The following is a 19302-nucleotide window of genomic DNA, read 5'->3' on the forward strand; positions in this document are numbered from 1 at the left end:
ACCACCCACTTCCCGTTTAAGGGACTGTGCGGAGGGGTGTCTCAAGCTGCTTCTTCTGCTACCTTCAATTCTCACCTCCTGTGACTGGACAGCTGCCATGCAGGGACTTCCTCCCACCCTGCAGCATCTAAGGGTCCCAATCCATCCTGCAGGGCCCTGGGTTTTTTGAGACATCATTCTCCATGTAGCTCTGTCTGTCCTGGATCTTATTCTGTAGACCAGGCTGGCCTCGAACTCAGAGATCTGCCTGCCTCTGCCTCCCAAGTGCTGGAATTAAAGATGTGCGCCACCATCACTACTAGACCACTAGGCCAGGGCCTCTGTTCTTAGAGATGGCCCCAAACTGGCTACAGTTGTGGGGCCTCCCTCCTTGTCCAGCTGTTCCCCTCTGAAACATGAAACATGAACAGTACCATCAACACCGCTGGGTGAGGCAGAACCAATGATAAAGACAGGTGCAATGTACCTGGACCTCTATAAACAGCAGCAAGTACTGGCTCCCCTGACAAACGATGATGCTTGGCCTATGGCTTTGCTCTTGGTATCGGGGGAGCCAAAGTTTGCTCTAGAGTTCTTGGGTGCCTTCAGAAAACCAGTGACTCCATGATCATCCCCATGACTAGGGCATTAAGAACCAGATACAAGATTAGACATGGAGATGCACAACTTTCATCCCAGCATTTGAGAAGTGGAGGTGAGTTGATCTCTGTAAGTTCAAAGCTAGCCAGAGCTACACAATAAACTCCTGTCCCAGGTTGGGGGAGGGGGGCTGGGTACGGCATCCAGCCTGACCAGGGTGGAGAGATGAGGCATGTCAGCCATGATGAAAAGAGCCCAGATGGTGGTGAACACAGATGGAGTCCCTTCTTGAGCAGTGTGATTCTCGGGCTTGACACTTGTCCCAGTGATGGATCGGTGAGGTGTGAGGCCAGGTTACTCTGGGCTTCACAGCAGAGGCCAACTAACCCTTGGTGTCCACACATCTCTCAGAGTACTCTGCTATCTGTGAGCACCAAGATCCTGCACACAGACACCTAACTCAGCTTCCACTCCCGACCCAGTTTCTTTAACTAGAACTGGATAACATACTTTTCCTGAGGGATTTGTGAACACTAGAGTGAGAACATGGGCAGCATACCAGGGGAGGGGGGGGGCGGGAGTATCAGCCCCGCCTGCCTGCCTGTCACCATCCGATAAGCACACCTCCTTTATCTCCCCAAGTCATGAGATGATCGATCAGGGCAAAGGACACGCATCCCTGTGTAGACAGCACACCCAGCAAAGCCTTGGTGCGGTTATGTCATCTGGCTGCCAGCAAGCACAAAAGTGCTGAGTCGCCAGTTCTGAGATCAATCCCTGACTTGTTGGGACAATGTGCTGGTCTCCCCTGGGTACCATAGGAGGCTAGTGTGAGCTCTTGACTCATGGAGAGTCACACGGGGCCTGAAAATCACCGGGTAGGTTCCTAATTCAGTCCTCTACATGACAATGTGCCACCCAAGCCTATCAACATACCCTTAAACACATAAACATACTTTAAAGGCATGTCAACATACCCTTACGGCACTGCATATAACACTTGTATTTTGTGTTGCTGGGAGTTGAACCCAGGGCTGCACGTGTGCTCATGCCTGCCTCTACCACTCGACCACACTGTCAGCCCAATGCCATTTTTTTATGTTAGGGTTTTACAAAGAACAACTATGCTGGCTCCAGCATATGAGCAGCTGTCCCCAGAGATCTGTCCCCAGCCAAGGAAGGGCCACCTTCCCATTCACCTCCTCAAAATGTGAACAAGCGAGAGACAGGGTGGTGCCTCCATAGTGTCTCTGTGCACTCTCTTTGGATTCCTCCATCTTCCCTACCAGGCCCTGGCTTTCCTGTTGCCCTGAACATTTAGGAAATAGTCACCAACCGCCAACTGTCTGAGGCTCAAGTGCTGTCCTCCAGCAGGGAGGGGAGGCGGGCTTTGAACTTTCCAGAAGGGAGAGCTGGGACAAGACGGAGCTGGGTATCCGTAGGAATTTTAGGGCTTGAAACACAGATATTTTGAGTAAAGGATTTACGTGACCCTCCTTGTTCCCTAATCGCAATCTGCGCCCTGCTTCATTAATATAAAATAGTCTTATTTGTTTAGATTATCAACTAGCAACTTTCACGTATTTTCTTTTGTGACACGTGTACCATGGTTATTTTTAACATAGTATGAAAAAATAATAATAATCTCAACTGGCTTTTCGATAAAGCCCAATAACCACAGACATACTCGTCAGTTAATATTTAACTAGGTCAGGTAGACAAATAATGGACTTATTATTTTAAAATGTCAGCCTGTCAGGATCTTTGGACTCCAAATGAGAGTCGGTGGAGGTCACGCCATCCAAGTGGACATGAAGGTCAAGCAAAGGACAGGGCCACAGCCAGCACAAACAAGCTATCTGAAAGGGTGTGTTTTCTCCAAGCCCTGGATCCAAGAACTGACACCCTTCCCATTGCTGCTGGGGAAATGACAAAGCTGTATTTGATAAAGGGGTAAGTCTTGGTTGGTGGGGAAAACAGATCTTTCAGGGTAGAAAACAAAAATCTGAGATGATCCTTGAAGTCAAAGAGATAACCACACACACACACAAAATCAGAGCTTCTAGCTTTTTTTTTTTTTTTTTTTTTTTTTTTTTTTTTTTTTTTTTTTTTTTTTTTTAATGCTGGAGATTTGGCTCAGGGGTGACAAGCATTTGCTGCTCTTGTGGAGTTCAATTCCCGGCACCCACATTGGGTCGGTCACAACTGCCTGTAAACCAAGCTCCAGGGAGAGCCAATGTCTCTACAGGCACTGACACCTGTACATAACCCTCACTCATCCACATATGCACAATCACAATCAGAAGTAATGAATAACACACACACAATGGGGACTGACATGAAAATCCACACCTTAAGCCCCATCACTGGGGAGGCAAAGGCAGGCAAATTCTGTAAAATTCGGGGCCAGTCTGATCTACTCAGGGAACTTTAGGACAGCTGGAGCTACATTGTGAAACCCTGTCTAAATCATGTACTATTTAAGTGTCTGCATGCATGGATGAGCATTGTGCAGGTGCCCACAGTGGCCAGTAGGGGGCACCGAACCCACTGGAGCTGGAATCAGAGGCAGCTGTGACCACCTCATTGGAGGTGCTGGATAACAGGCTCCGGTCCTCTGCAGGAACTTTTAACTGGGAGGCAGAGCAAGGCTGGCCTTTAAAGCATGATTCTCCTGTCTCTGCTTCTCAAGTACTAGAAGTATGAGTGCTCCAGCAGTCACTAGGGGCCCCTGTGGTCCTCTGTAGGTTTCCTCCATTAGAACCAGCAGGTCTCCTGCTGAGATGAAGTGAAATGCTTTTTTGTTTGCTTTTGCCTCTTGGAGGGTAACTGTGCCTTCTTTAGCCCACACATACAGACCTAGCCACCAGTTTCAGCTATTTCAAGTGCTAGGGCTGTAGTTGGATTGGTGGTATTCTTGCCTGGCATACATGAAGCCCTGGGACTCAGCCCCAATGCTACAGAAAACCAGGTATGGTGCATGCATGCAATTCCAGCACCTAGAGGTGGGGACAGGAATATCACAAGTTTAAGGCCATCCCTTACTACATGGCCAAGTTGGAAGCTAGCCTGGGCCACACGAGGCTGTTTCAAAACAGAAAAATACAACAAAAAGAACAGATGTGACCATGAATGTACTTGCCACTCCATGCTGGGTGGCAAGGTCTGTGAGTCCAAGCCAGCCCTCCACAATGGCTGGCCTCAGGGGTGCCAGCAAAAGAAAACCCAGGCAAGGCAAACCCACCAAGAAGCAGCACTGATTCCTGCTGCCTCCCTGTCTGAAGTTGCTATAGGACTTTGCTCTCCGCTTCACAACTTGTTAGGAAACCAAGTGGTGATCAATCATCAACTGCTGACCTGGACCCCAAACCCTCATCCTCTCCCATTACCAGGACCATTTCCAGCTCAGTTAGAATATATGTGAGATGTTCAGCGTGTGGTGGACAGACAGGACGTGACCCTGGGAAGTCTGAAGGGCAGTCACCCCACCGGCCAAGGTTTCAGGCTGAAGATCAAGGGTGTGGCAGTCTGACATCAGATGGTGTGTGTGTGTGTGTGTGTGTGTGGAGGGGGGTCAGCTGGTTAGCTGGGCTAGCAGATAGATGGATAGATGTTCTGATCTGCAGCTCAGTGGCAGAGGTGGTGGCTGGTGCCATTGTTCTCTCTTGCGAAATTTAAGAATCACATCGGTGCTCAGGGTGAGGATGTGAGGGCAGGGCAGCAGGGAGGGGCATGCAGGATGCATGTGTGTGGTGGGAGGGAAGGGGATGCAGGATGCATGTGTGTGGCAGGACAGGAGGCCCACTGCAGTCTTCAGCAAGCATCAAGCTCTGTGAAAGCACAGCCAGGCCCAGCCTGGGACACCTCTGCCGAAGACACTGTGGCTTGAAGCCAAGTAGAACCACTGATGGGCTGACCCTTCACCCCTGTTCTGGGACCGTGTCACATGGTTCCTTGGCAGGGTCAGCAAAGAGACTTTACTCTGAAATCTGTTCTGAAAGGTTGGGCAAGGGGCAAGACGCGGATTCTCAAATCACTCTCCATTGGCTTTATTGAAACTAGGGGGGTTTCCCTCAGAGTGTCCACCCAGGTCCTCTGGTGGCGATGGGCATTTGTACACTTGTAGCACATGTGTGTGTTTGTGCGTACACACGTGTGTGTTCCTATGTACACACACGTATATGCTCGCATGTACATAATTACTCAGCAACTACATTTGGTATAACTTCACATTTTTGGGATACAGAAATAGTTTTATTTTCTTAATGCAGCATGGTAGACATACAATCAATTATTCCCTAGAGTGTGCAATATAAATTATTCACATTAAAAAATTAACGACAAAGCCTGATATGCGGGAAATATTAAAAACATACACCTAATTTTTACGTGTTTTTACCACGGACATTGCTAGCTTTATAAATCTGAATAAATATGACATGGCGCACAGTGGCTTGAGTACAGATGGGCCTGCTCCGGGTGTAGTGAGAACCCACTCTCCACTTTGGTCACTGCAATTCCCCGTGGCGGCACGGGGAGGCTCTGAACTGCTTCCAGCACTATGGGAGGCTGCGGTGGGCTTTCCTCCTATTCTCCCTTGTAGCGAGGGGGTCTTTTCTCCTTAAAAGCAAGAAGACCTTCCAGTCTGTCCTTTGTTGAGATGGTCTAAGAGACAAAACATGACACACACAAAAATATAAACCACAACAGCGGATCGAGCCACCAGCAGCTGCTAGGAAGGCTGAGAGTCCTTTGAACAAGTCTCCTAACGATGGGGCCAAACTATTTTTAACCCCCAAATTTTTTTCCATTTCTACTATGCTTTAAACAGGAGATATCTGATTTCCAGAGGCTAAACAAATGAAAAGCTCAGCAAGTGGAGACCCCCGTGCCCCACCCCCCCACCCCCGTCCAGTGGCCTGGATCAGAGCACACAGCGGCTACCTCGTGAGGAGTCGGTGGTCTCACGCACTTGTATGCTCTGTGGGTTTTGAAAGAAGTGCAACATCACCTGTCACCACAGTGTACAGAGGGCTCGGCTGCCCCAAGCATCCTTAGTTCTCTACGTGCTCATCCCCAACCTGCCAAACCCCTCTTGCAGAGTGTCACTGGGTGTCGGGAGTCACTCAGCAGCCAGTACTTTCAGACTGAAACCTTTCCTGGAGTACTGTAAATTCAAGGTTCCTTTATGCCATTTTGTTACTTGACAGCTCCCACCTTCTTCTCGCTGTGCAATATTCTACCACACAGATGTACCAGGTGGTATTTCACCTATACAAGGACCTCTTTTTATTTATTCTTGAGACAGAGTCTCACTATGTAGTTGAAGCTATCTTCAAAGTCTTGTTACCACAGGCTAGCCTTGCCCTTTCTTGAATTTTAGTCTTTGTGCCTCTAGACCTGACTGTGAAGCGCACGTTGACTGTTTCTAGATTAGCAATTGTGAACAAAGTTTAGCAGCAGGTTTTCACCTTGTCTCAGTAAACATCAAGGAGCACAGTGGCTGGGTGACGTGGTCAGAGGACACTCAGCCTTATCTCAAACTGACATCTATCTTGGGGTCACTGAACCACTAACCCTAGCAGCCACAATGAGAGTCAGTGCCCACTGTTTTCACTTCTGGTCACTTAACACATACTTCATAGATTTCAGCTTCCAAATGACAGGCGTTTGTAGCACAGTCTCAGGTTACAGTTTGTCACCTGCTCTCCTACTGCGGTGAGGCGGCTACTCGGGGGCTCTTGTCGGGGGCTCTTGTCCGTTTCTACAGTGGGTTTTCACTACCTTACTGTGGTGTCTTGGATGTGAGGCCTTTACCAGATCTACACTGTGGGAAGGCTGGCTCCCAGCTCACCCCTTTCCATCCTTTCAGCCGAATTATACTGAGCAGAAGTGAATTTTAAGGGAGTCAAAACCCTCCACTCCTCTCTCTCTGTCTTCTCTCTTAGGTGGCTTTATGTCACCATAACCAAGGCCAAGCTTCCGACTACGGCTGTACAGTGGCGGCTTTCCTGGCCACTGGGATGGAACCACATTTGGTGCAAAGGGTAATGCTGTGTGCATCATATATGTGGATGCCCGGATGTTCCATGTTGCTCTTGCTCCTGTCTGCTCTCCACTGAGTGGTTGGCGTCCTTTTGTTAAAGTATCTTGACTGGTGTGGGCTGTGTGAGTCTCGGAACTCAACCCCAGATGGACTTACGAGCTCTGTCACCAGCATCACAGAGCCTTGAACCTGGGCACTCTTGGTTTCCCAGCTTCATCTTCTGGCCACACCCAGATATCTATTCTGCATCTTGTCTTTGGACTTGGAATCAACCTTTTACTCACTAAATAATGAGCCGAGATGCTTGCTGTTATAGAATGTCCAGCATTATTAAATGGTCAGATGTTTTTGTCTTTGCTTTGAGACAAGGTCTCACTTTACTGTGTGGCCATGGTTGGCCTGGAATTCACGCCTGTTTCTGCTCTGCCCCTGCCTCTGGACTGCTGAGATTAAAGGTGTGCACCACCACGCCCCACAGGACTGACTTCTGAATGGTGCTGAGTCCCCCTCCCCCAAACACGGACTTCCAACTGTACAGATCATGATGTCTGCCACCAGCGTTTACTAGTTCTGTGCTCTAGAGCTTGGGTAGACTTTGACTACGAAGAACACACCCATGCATTTCTCTTGTTACAGGCGTGCGGGATTAGTGTGATCTTTGCTGTGACTTTGGACGAGGATTTCCATTGTTGATTTTTTTGGAACTGTCTCAGACGGTTATGTCAGTAGCTTCACTTCTACCTTTTCGACGTGTGTCAGAAGCTCCACTTCTTGGTCTTGCCTTGGCGCATGAGCTCAGCTCCTGACCTGAAGCTGACGGGGACACTGAGGAGTCACCGCTGCCCCGACCCTGCCCGGAGAGCACTGTGTCAGTGCGGGATCTGCTCAGCTCGCACTCTGGGGCAGAGCTTTGATCGAGAACATACACCTTAACAAAGACTTTTGCTTCTGGGGATGTGTGTCTATCAATATAACCATACACTTTGCTTTTTCTGTGGAGAGAGAAGGCTCAGAACCCCAGGGACAGCCATCAAGCTGTAAATATCGCCACAGCATGGCAGGGCACCCCTGTAAAATCTCAGCAGCAACTCCTGCCAACCCAGATGGCCCTGCCCCTGAGGATGGCAGTGCTGTACACACTCTCTGGATCTGTCACCATGTTACATACCTGAGCATAGCAGGCTTCTTCTATGGCTAACCCTGTTACTAAGTCGACCTGAGGAGAAAACATAATTCATTTCAGCAAAATAAGGTAGATTCAATGCACACTCAAACTCAATGGCCCCATCCTAAACCGAGTCCTCCCACACAGCCCACTTGCTCAGGAGGATGTGCAGCCTGAGACCTGTAACTAAGCCCCCGGACTCATAGCCTGACGCACATCTGGGAGCTGTGCAACCGGGGAAAGTTACGCGACCTCTCTGTGCTTCAGAGGCATGTCTGACAGCGGCTAGCCTCAGCATTCACCAAATGAGGGGTTGGTTAGTAAGTGTTGTCTGAAGGTTTGCCTAGCACCGGGGAAGGCCTATCTGAGGTGTCTCTGTAAATATTGTTAAGATTATTAAAGCACTGAAGTAAGGCAATCGCTCGTAATTTTATGACACAGCATTCACTGCATGCAAACCCACTCTCAGGACACTGCCTCGCAGCCAAGGAAGCTTGGGGGCCCCTGTGTGCAAAGAAGGAGGAGTTTTTTTTTTTTTTTTTTCAGACAACCACAATAACTGAATGCCAAAGCTGCAGGGAGAGGTGGCTCACACAACTAAGAGTACCTGCTCTGGAAGCATGAGGACCCGAGTTCGAATCCCCACACTCATGTAAGAAGCTGGGCGTGCGTGGGCCTACATGCCTGCCACTCTAGCACTGGAGGGTGAGGGTGTAGACAGGAGGGTCACTGGAGCTTGCTGGCTGCCAACTTAGCCAAAAACAAAAAAAAAAACAAAAAACAAACCCAAACAACAACAGCAACAAGACCCCAAAACAAACAAACAAACAAACAAACAGCAACAGCAACAAGCTCCAGGTTCAAGAAAAGACCCTCCTTAAAGTAGTAACATAGAACCTGAAAGAGGACACCTGACACTCTTCTTTGGTCTCAGTGTGCAAACAAATGCTTGTGCAAGCTAATTAGCATGTGTGTGTACACACACACGCACATACACGCACACACCTCCCTCTCTCTGTCCCTCACCCCCACCGTGTATGAGACTCTGCACTCCCCACTGCTCTCCTAGTCTAGGACCCTTCTCCTTCGAATTCACATTACCAGTGTGATACCCAAACTCTTCAAGACTAGCCTGTGCTCACTGGCTCTCCCTGCACACATACTCTGCAATTCCAGGTAAAAAGCAATACTCGGCGTGGAGCCAAGCCGCACTTCATGAATTTCTGATACAAGTGTGGTCTCGCTGAGGAGTCTGTTTCCCCAGGGCCTGGCTGATGACCTCACTAAAGCAATGTCAAAAGGAACAAGGTTCCATAGGCTGTAGGGGTCCCCTGAATTTTGCAGCTATGGCCCTAGGAGGAACCCCAGCAACATCCATCACCATGGTAACAGCTGCACTCGGAGACTCGGAAATCACAGGGAAGACTGGCTCTGCGGAGCAGTCACCTTCCCCATCAGCACTCACCTCCATCCCTTGGTTAATTGCTAGTTTGGCCACTCTCATTGCAACAGGCCCCTGAAATTCAAAGTAAAGAAGAAAGCTCTAATTACTACTTAATGCAAATGATGAGGAACTCCTCAGTGTAATTCACATATTCCCAGTGCTGGACCCACGGATTGGCTAACAGCAGCTGAGATGCTAAACTCATCTTCTGAGCTTCAACTGCAGAGTGGCTGTCACTGATCAAACTGGGTCTCGAAGGCAGCAGGAGGTGGGCGTCCACTGTGCCCAGCCTGCCTCAGTTACTGTCCTCACAAGCGAAACAAGGGGAGTACAGAGGTCGGCCTGGCTCACCGCACTAACCAGCAGCAATGCCAGAAGGTCAGGCTGGAAAGGAGCTGGAGCTGTCAAGGGGGCTCCAAGCCACACCTCTTTATTTGGTACCTCTCCTGCGTCAGCATGGACAGCTGACTGCAGTGACAGCAGGACACACGGGCATGTGCCCTCGGGTACATCTGGGTTATGGAAGGGAGAACCAGACACCCTCTCTGAGAAGAGCAGCAGCACCCTTCAGTACTGTGGAAGCTCAGCTACCGCCACTACCCTAGAGGCAGCCATCCTCTCCAGCCAGAGCGGAGTTCTTTGATCTTGATTTACATCGGTCTTCAGGAGTTGAGCATCCACTTTCGAAGTGAATGGCCTTTTATATTAAAATACAACATTGTGAGGCTCTGGAGAAGGCTTAGTGGGTAATAGGCTTACTAGGAGTTCACATCTCCAACACACATGAATAGCAGGTTAGCGTGGCAGCACTTAGGGAGGCAAAAACAAGCAGACTGCGCTGACTGGACAGGTTAAGTTGAACTATAAAGCCCAAGAAAGAGATCCCTCTCCGATATATGAGGTGGAGGAAAATGGAGGAAGACACCAACGGCAAACCCTGGCCTCCGCGGGCGTGTGCACACAGTCTCCCAACTTGCTAGGACACACTGTCATCCCACATGCCTGGATGTGAGACAGTGCTTCCCCTCCCACCCCCCATCGCTCTCTCTCCATAGAGATGTCTTAGGTTAGAGTACTGAGTTGGTATACAAGCAAAGACAATTTACTAGGAAGTTACACTCTGTGTGTGTGTGTGTGTGTGTGTGTGTGTGTGTAGCACAAGTGATGTGTCTGTTGGTAATACAATGCAACCCTCAGATTCCTTTCAAATCTTAATTTTAACTGTTTTACTTGAGAGGTAGGACAGGGCCACCTCAGTGCGTGAGGCGGGTGCTATGCTTGATCTCGAGTGGACACACACAGGTGCTCTCACGGTACCTGAGGTAGAAACTCTCTCGCCAGGTCCAGCGCCTTCCTGTAGGCTGCATCCCCTTCCTGGTTCTGTTCTAACACGTGGCTGATCAAGCCCACAGCTTTGGCTTCTTGACCGTCAAGAACTCGGGCAGAGAAGATGAGTTCCTTAGCCAGGGACATCCCGATGGCACGTGGCAATCTCTGTGTCCCTCCTGAAGGGGGAGGGGAGAAAGACAGCATGCAATGATTTGAAGTAAGTCCTAAAATTAAAACAGGGCCCGACGATAATATGCGCTTCAGGAAAGGCTGTGGTGTCTGGAGTTAATACCTCAACAACACGGATAGCACTTCAGAACGTCATGTCACAGAGTGGTGTGGCCACCTGGACATCTGGTACGTTCTTCAGGCAAGGCAGGTCTGGCAAAGACAGGCCCTGCTCCCCAGCCCTGGCAACAGCCAGTGCCATGCCAGCAACCAGCAGCAGACAATCAGGGCCACCAGGGAGCCACCTACCAGGAACAGTTCCCTGGAGCCTCTATTCCAGCCTGGGAAGAAGTTAGCAAGTTCTGACAAGTTCAATTCATAAACTTGTGAGAAACCTGGATGGTGTGTGCACTGTCAGAGCATTCTAATTCAGTGGAAATGAAAGCAACTAAGGCCAAAACCCTTCAGTGTTCCTGAAGGAAGGCTGAAGACGCTCCCTTGCTCACTAACACTCATTCACACTCTTACATGCACTCATTCACTCACACTCACACACTCCTACCCTCGCTCGCTCACTCACTCTCACACTTATCCACTCCCATTCACACTCTCACTCACATGCACCACTCATTCTCACATTCACTCGTACACTCACTCATACTCTCACACTCATCTATTCTCATACTCATCCTCTCACACTCGCCCACTCTTACACTCTCATACTCTTACATTCACTCACTCTCACACTCACTCATATTCAAACATTCACTCTCACTCTCATACTCTCACACTCACCCACTCTTACACATTCTTATACTCTCTCACTCACACACTCACATTCACTCTCACACTCACCTATTCTCACACTCACTCATATTCACATATTCACTCTCACTCACTCATGCTCACACTCACTCCCACTTTCATTCACTCACACTAACTCACACACTCTCACACACACTTTCATTCACTCACACACTCTCACTCACACACTCTCACTCACACAGTCACTCACTCTCTCATTCACTCTCACACTCACCTATTCTCACACTCGCTCATATTCACACATTCACTCTCACTCACTCATCCTCACACTTACTCCCACTTTCATTCACTCACACTAACTCACTCACACACTCTCAGACACACTTTAATTCACTCACACTCTCTCACTCACACACTCACTCTCACTCATACACTCACTCACACACACTCTCACACTTACCCACTCACACACTCTCACTTTCACTTACACACTCACACTTACTCACTCTCACTCTCCTCCTCATTCAGATGTGTTCTCCTCTCTCCCGGGGAAGCCGGCTCTGCAGTCAGCACTTCACACCTGGTCTTAGCTCTGTCCTCTAGGGCTCCAAGAGCTGAGCCAAGGAAAGACAAGACAACCGTCCAGTTGGAGGTAAGCACAGGTCAGGGGCTAACACATCAACCCATAGACCAACTCACTACAGCATCTTCTGGGGGAAAGGCTAGGAAGAGGGGCCAGATGCCTTGAAGCTCCAGTTGCGGGTGGCTATGAGCTGCCCAAGTGCATGCTGGGAACCAAACTTAGGTCCTTCTCTAGAGCAGTAAGGGCTCTTAGCCACTGAGCCATCTCTCCGGCCCCAACTGAGAACATTTTAATCCTTAAAAATCACTCCTAATTTGCAGATTTTAACCTACTGGACACTTGACAATACTGTGAGTTTCTTACTGAGGCTGGAGCCACGGATGTTGGGAGCCAGTGGGCCCTGGTGAGGTCCTGGCCCATGCTCACGCAGCACTTCCGCTGTGAGGTACCTGAGAGAATGTGGGACAGTCACTCCTCTGTGCGGAGCTGAGGCTTATGTCTCCAGGATGAGCCAAGGGAGGGGGGGTCCCTCACTCAGAGTTCCATGTGATCCCCGCAATCTTCAACCTTCCTACTGCCCGCTTCACTAAATGTGGCCTCTTCAGCAAGGCATACACATGGTTTACCATCCTGGCTTAGCTGCTCTCTGAAGCCCAGCAAGCCCAAACCAAACATTTGGGGGACCAGTTTTCTCAAGGATGCATAAAGATGACAAAGAACTTCTGCAAGCTTGTAAGCAGATTCCCAATGTGTTTCTCATTGCTGTCAGTCACACTATGTATCTTCTGGTCTCTAAGGCAGCTCGGGGGCCCAAAATGGATGCTGAAACCTTGCCATAAAGTCTGCAGAAAGAAAGGGACGGGGCAAATAGAAGCACTCGACTTGGGGGAGATGGGAATGAAACAATGGCCAGTCACCTCTGCTTGTGACTACTCACTGGCAGAGCTGGCTCACGGACAGCTGGAGGGGCTTGGGGGGTGGGGGCATGAGGAATGAAACTGGGCCTCTGTTTCCGGTAGGGTGGAAGTGGGTAGACAATCAGCAGTCACAAGCTTGATGGGTAAGACAGATTTGGTCACATCCCCAACACTTCACATTTACACGTTATTTGAGTGGGACGGAAGTACACTGGAAATGTCAGACCTGACTGATGACCTCCATTATTTAATGGAAGGCATCAAAAAAAAAAAAAAACCCTAGATAGCAGCCTTCTGAGGGTCCACTACATAAAACAGGCAGAGGCTCAGGCGGAGCAAGCTTTTGCCAGGGGAGAAATACGATTTTTTTAGCCCAGTAAGTTGCCACCCACTGTAACCTTGGCTGCCTTAGACAGGTCAAGAGCCCGGGTCAGTGGTGAGCTGACAGTGGAGACTTCAGCTCTTCTCCTACACCGCAGCCCTCAAGGCTAAGTGCAGACAGCAGACAGACGCAACTTCCCTTAAGAAAGCTTTGACAGTTCACAATCAATTATAGCGTAATATACAAACAACTGAACATAATTTGGAGCCATCTGGTATGAAATGTAAACTGTAAAAGCGTCAAAGCTCGGCCTGGCTGGTTTGTCCTTCATCTCTCCCTCCTCTTGACTTCATAGAGAAAGAATCTATCCTAACAAAAGGGGACACTTGGCACATGGACTTCGAGTTGAAAGCTACACGGGGCATAGCAAGAAATTTTACCAACAAAATTAGCAGTGACCTTTGACTCCGGAACTCCTTATAAGTCCTCTCTCATAACAGAGCCCCACACTGCAGCAGATGCCCTTTTATGCAACAGACACACAGAGCTGTGTCAGAGGCTTCAGACAAAGCCTTCTCAGTAGACCAGGCCCCGTGCTCACACGCCCGACTTTCTCTGTGTGCCACAATCACATGAAAATAACTGTCATCTGTAGCCTTCGATCTGTGACCAGCTGAGCATTCAAATGATCTCTACAATCCATGCTTTGGGCATGTTGTAAGGCAATGGGTGCGGGGAGTCCAATGCCAAAACATATGAGGAGAAAAATCAACTGGCTGATGGACAGACGGACGGACAGATGGATGGACGGACAGATGGCAGAACGTCCTGAACTACCCAGTGCCTGGCTCCTGCCGACACCTCACTTAGAAAAACTAGAATGTTTAAGGACTGGACCAAAAAACGCAGCTTACACATCAGTTATTTTCACAAGGTCAGCTAGGCAACTGGCAGCAAATGAGGCGATGTAAGGCAGCTTTAACATTTCAGAACTCGTTACTACAAGCCTTTCTAATAGTGCCTATACACTGTTAGTGGAAGACACACTGGAGTTTCACATATTACAGACAAAACAACGCTTCTTAAGTGTTTCTATGTACTTTTCTGTCTTTAACAAAAAGTATTTGCTGAGACATCGCTCTCAGGGTCTTAGCTTCTCATTCTGTGATTTCTGGGGCTCTAACCCAGGACCTTGTTAATTGTGGTGAGAGCCCGGCCTCAGAGCTACACCCTAAGCCATAATCGGCCCCATGTCTTTTAATGTTCTAAAAGCACAATGCTGCCGGCCAGATGGATGGTCCTCCTTCTGAAAGCTATGAGAAGACAACCAAAGCGCACTCTGACCATTTCCAGCCACTACCCAGCAGCACAGTCCGCTCTGCACCACGTGCAGTCTGCAGGCTGAACTCCAGGAGGGTCTTTGGGGCATCCAGAGAACAAATGGCTACCTCACGATAGCTGCTTCTTACCCAAGCCAAGTGGAGTCTGCAAGTCTCATGTAAGCAGAGACCTTGCAGGCAGCAGGCCTCTATCATGGACATATCATCCACGTGGCTTGAAGCTCTCGGGGGCAGTAGTCAGGAAGAGGGAGCCACTGAAGCCTGTACGGCACCAGCTAGCCCCCTCAAGCTGCCAGCATAAGGCACCATGCCACCAGATGTCTGTGGCCATGTCTCCCTCCCATGTGGCGCTCCCCCACTTCAATTCCTATTTACATGAATGTGTTATAGATTATCTCAAGTATCAAGAGACTGGGTCTCTTTCTGTGATGAATACCAAGTCTACCAAATAGAACAGGTGTTTTGTCTGTATAACATGACACAGAGGAACCCTGCTTTAAGGAGCCCTGCCTGAGGTTCTCGGACACAGTGGCTTTGCTGGAAGCACAACATTCACACTGACCATAGCTGACTGCTGGCATGAGCTGTCACAGGGCCAGGCCACTCTGAGAGCTCTGCTTATCACTGTGTTCTGTGTTTTCCTTACATTTAAAAAAGGTGTGTGTGTGTGTGCCTCTGTGTATGTGTATGTGTAAGTGAACATACAGAGACCAGAGGATACCCGCTTGTAGCTGGGTGCCACCATCTGGGTGCTGAAAAGTGGACTTGGCTGTCTACAAGGTAGTACTCATAACTGCTGAACCATCTCTCCAGCTCCCCCACCCCTTACATCTTAAATGTTGAAAACCAATTATGCAATAGTATTTCCAAACTCTTTACTAAGCTCTTTACCGAGAAGAGGTTTCTTCATTCCTATGGCCAGATGATAGGGCTGTGGTAGTCAGCTATGGTGCACTGCACAGGACTCTACCAAAGAAAACATCTCTCATCTCCCAGGTTCTGTAGGTCAGGAACCCAGGAAGCTGTGCCTGTTGTCTGGCTCCAAGCCTCCCGGGGTCGCAGGCCTTTGCTGCAGGCTCCCTCTGCCTCCAGCCAACATTCTGGGTCCCACCCTGATGTGCAAGGTGTGAGGGTTGCATCCTGGCATGGTGTGACTCAGGAGAGATAAGATACAAGGGAGAGAGAGGTCCCAGTCTAACAACCTCTCCGGGGGATGTCAGCCCACCGAGTAAGCCTCTGGGGCTGATCATCCCATCCAACAGGGCAGACCGTGCAACACCAACAGGAGTCCCTTCCTCCATCTCTTTCTAGAAAACCTTCAGAGCTTTCAAAAGCCAACAATGATCCTCGTCCTTCCCAGGCTGAGGAGGAAGGGGAAACAACATGCTAACGCATCCTCAAACACAAGGAAATAGGGAGAGAGTAAGGTGAAGGCACAGCTTCTGGACCTGCCCGTGACAATGAGGAGTAAATGACGTGTCATGCACACATGATGCAGTGCATACACGTTACATGGTGCACACATGTTACATGGTACACACACATGATGTGGTGCACATACATGACACGGAGCGCACACATGAAGTGATGTGCACAGCACACACGCAAGCATGCATGACCAAGTGCACACACATGACACAGTATGCATACATGACATGACGCAGTGCACACATGAAGAGCTATTACTACATTAGCACTGGAGGTGGGTGGGGGAGCTTCCCTCAGTGAGGCCTAAGGGCTTAAGACACAGCCAGGCATCTTTAGGAGCAGACACATACTCTGCCTCAAATCTAACCACTACATACTTTCTTCTCACAAATGCCAGGCGTTACCATCCAGCCAGCAAAATATTATTGAAAAAAGGAACATGGAAAAAAATTAATGTTTCCAAAATACCACCAAACAATGACTCAGAGATGAAGACATGAAGGGTTTAACTTTTCCTAACAAAAGTAGGTCATACAGCGAAAACCGCAGGATTCTGGATAGCAGAATTATCAAGAACACAAACTAGCATCTGACGAGAGCTGCCTACACACCACACAGCTACGTCCGTGACAATCCCAGAAGGCCGAGCTGTCACTGTGCTCACGTGTCACACTGAAAACCTAGGCTCGAAGAACTGCAGTGACCAAACTGTGTGTGCACACACGCGTATGTGTGTTCATGAGTGGATGGTGGGAGATCGGCTCTCCTGCTTTACCTCACCATCAGGGGCCAGGGCCTCACAACTCCCCATCTAGTTCTCCTTGGATGGACAGAGGCTCAGCGAGCATAATGAAGGGAAAGTCTGAAACTGACTGTGGCAGCCCTGGAATGGCGCGGACAGTGGCACAAAGCTTTGAGTGAAGAGCTGAGCTCAGATCAGCCAGCAAGCGCTGCTGGAGGGGAGAAGGGCGTCATCTGCACCTCCTGGGGGGCAGCCTGCTCCTCACACACTGCATGGGAACATACCCTCCCTACTATGCATTGTTTTAAGGCCTGGCCATTGTCACACTGTCACTGTGAACTCTCTGAGGTCATGTGCTTGGGAACAGTCCACGTGGAGCTGCCGGCCGAAAAACAGAGCAAAACGAGCAAATGTCAACAAGCACCAAGCTCCAGAGGTCACCGGGATGGCCTGACCAGTCAGGGCTACTGGTCACCAGGGAAACCACTAGGCTCTCTGTAGATGCCGGCACAGGAAAGTCTTCCTACAGAGGCAGTCCGCAACTGCTTTGCATTAAGAAAGCAGGGTGAGCATTCTCTGGGGCATAGTCTGGCAAGATCAGGCAACTCGAACTTACTGGAAACATTTTTGTAAACCATATCCAACTACTGGTCAGGTTTTCAAAACTCTGAGTCATATCTCAAGAAAAACAGAAAAGCAAGGCAAAAAACATTCTACAGTTTAATCAAACACAGGAACAAAATGGACCACAGAGCACCTTAATCCTCACCTAAACCACCACATGGGAAAACCCATGCCTAACACGAGTGTCAGCTCCCTGTGCCTACCCCAGGCCGCACTGCTGAAAGGGAAGCCCCCATCCTCCCCTTCCACAGTTCCCTTGCTGAAGCTCAGTTCCCCAGATGAGCGCAGCATCGTGGGAAACTCAGAGGTAGTTCATGGGTTGGCAAGGCTGCAGTTTGGGCTCATGCTTTTGCGCTTTGATATTTCGAACTCCTTTGGAGCACACCTGGAGGTTAGCCTAAGGCTGGTACATTTCCATTCTGCTCACATCTCACAACCAGCCCCTTAGCTACGCTGCTGAGTGTATGAGTGGCAGGCCGGAAGACAGGGCAGTACCATCCCTGCCACAGTGCCAGCCTATTCTCTGAGTTCTATACCGCTGGGGGTTGGGGGCTGTGCTTACCCAGGAGCACACCAAGGGGACTGTGCATCTTCCCTGTGACCCAGGCACACCACTCATTATGGCACCCACAGGAATACAGGAGCAGATGAGAGAGATGCCTGCACAGATGTGCTTACTGCAGCAACAGTCACAACAGCCACGCCATGGCCTCAGCACTGGTGCCATCAGCAGAGAAACAGATAAAGAGGGCCTGTGATAGGCACGCACTGGGGTGCTATTTGGCCATAAAGAGGAGTGAAATCATGGCATCTGCCACAAGGTGGATGGAGCTAGAGATGTCACACTAAGGGAAATAAGCTGGACTCAGAAAGACAAACACTGCACGCTGGCCTGCTCACGCGCTCCTCTCATGTGGAAGAGGGGACATGCAGAAGGGACTACCCTATAAGAGGAAGTGGACTACCAGGAAAGAGAGGGGGACAAAAGAGGGAAACGATCAAAGTACACCACACACACACACACCCCACACATACACATATACAACACCACACACACACACACTCATACACACACATACCATGCATACATATATACAATATATACACACACATACACATATACCACACACTGCAATACACCACATACACACCACACACATACCACACACATGCACACACATACACAATCATACACATATATACCACACACACACAAACTCATACACACTCATATACATACACTATGCATACACATATACCACACATGCATACTCATATACCACATACATACATACGCATATATACACATAGTTATACCACACACATATACACCACATACACATACACCACACATACACACCACACATACACACACACCACACATACATTGCACACACACCACATATACACATATACCACATATAATACACACACAACATACACACACTTATACCACACACAACATACATACACTTATACCACACAACACACACACACACACACACACACACACACACACACACACAGGCACATACACAGAATGTCAACAGAACCCTAATCACGTAGAGTGAATACATGCCACCTGAAAACAGGAACCCGCTCCTCACTCACTAATCTCCTGTGGGCAGACGCAGATCACAGCCCAGTCACGTGCTCAGTGGTCATGTGAGAGGTGTGCATGAGCTGAGAGGAGCAAAGCCTGGATCCTGGCAGCTCCTCCCTCCACACTGCACCCACCTCAGGCTGTGGAGACTGTCACTACCCTCCCTGACCAGGCTGCTCTTGCTCCTGCTTACAGCCACAGCAATGATGCTCCCACCATGTACGAAAGCACGCGTTTGCAGACCCAG

The 19302-nt window shown here is 49.3% G+C and overlaps 1 protein-coding gene across 2 annotated transcripts in view; it reads right to left on the reverse strand.

The window, feature by feature from the left end:
• Positions 1 to 4811: 4811 nt before the first annotated feature.
• The window catches only part of Auh (AU RNA binding methylglutaconyl-CoA hydratase), a 95235-nt gene continuing 80744 nt past the window's right edge, over positions 4812 to 19302 (reverse strand). Inside the window, exons 7-11 of one of the 2 annotated variants that reach the window (XM_021180191.2) lie at positions 10552 to 10739; positions 9256 to 9306; positions 7794 to 7841; positions 7367 to 7475; positions 4812 to 5244 (exon numbers count right to left, since the gene is read on the reverse strand). In XM_021180191.2, coding sequence (XP_021035850.1) covers positions 5201 to 5244; positions 7367 to 7475; positions 7794 to 7841; positions 9256 to 9306; positions 10552 to 10739 — 440 coding nt within the window. In that variant the 3' untranslated portion in view covers positions 4812 to 5200. The remainder of the gene's footprint in view (positions 5245 to 7366; positions 7476 to 7793; positions 7842 to 9255; positions 9307 to 10551; positions 10740 to 19302) is intronic. The other variant, XM_021180192.2, reaches the window with a different exon arrangement.

Source organism: Mus caroli, chromosome 13 (assembly GCF_900094665.2).
Source record: "Mus caroli chromosome 13, CAROLI_EIJ_v1.1, whole genome shotgun sequence".
NCBI classification, from domain to species: domain Eukaryota; kingdom Metazoa; phylum Chordata; class Mammalia; order Rodentia; family Muridae; genus Mus; species Mus caroli.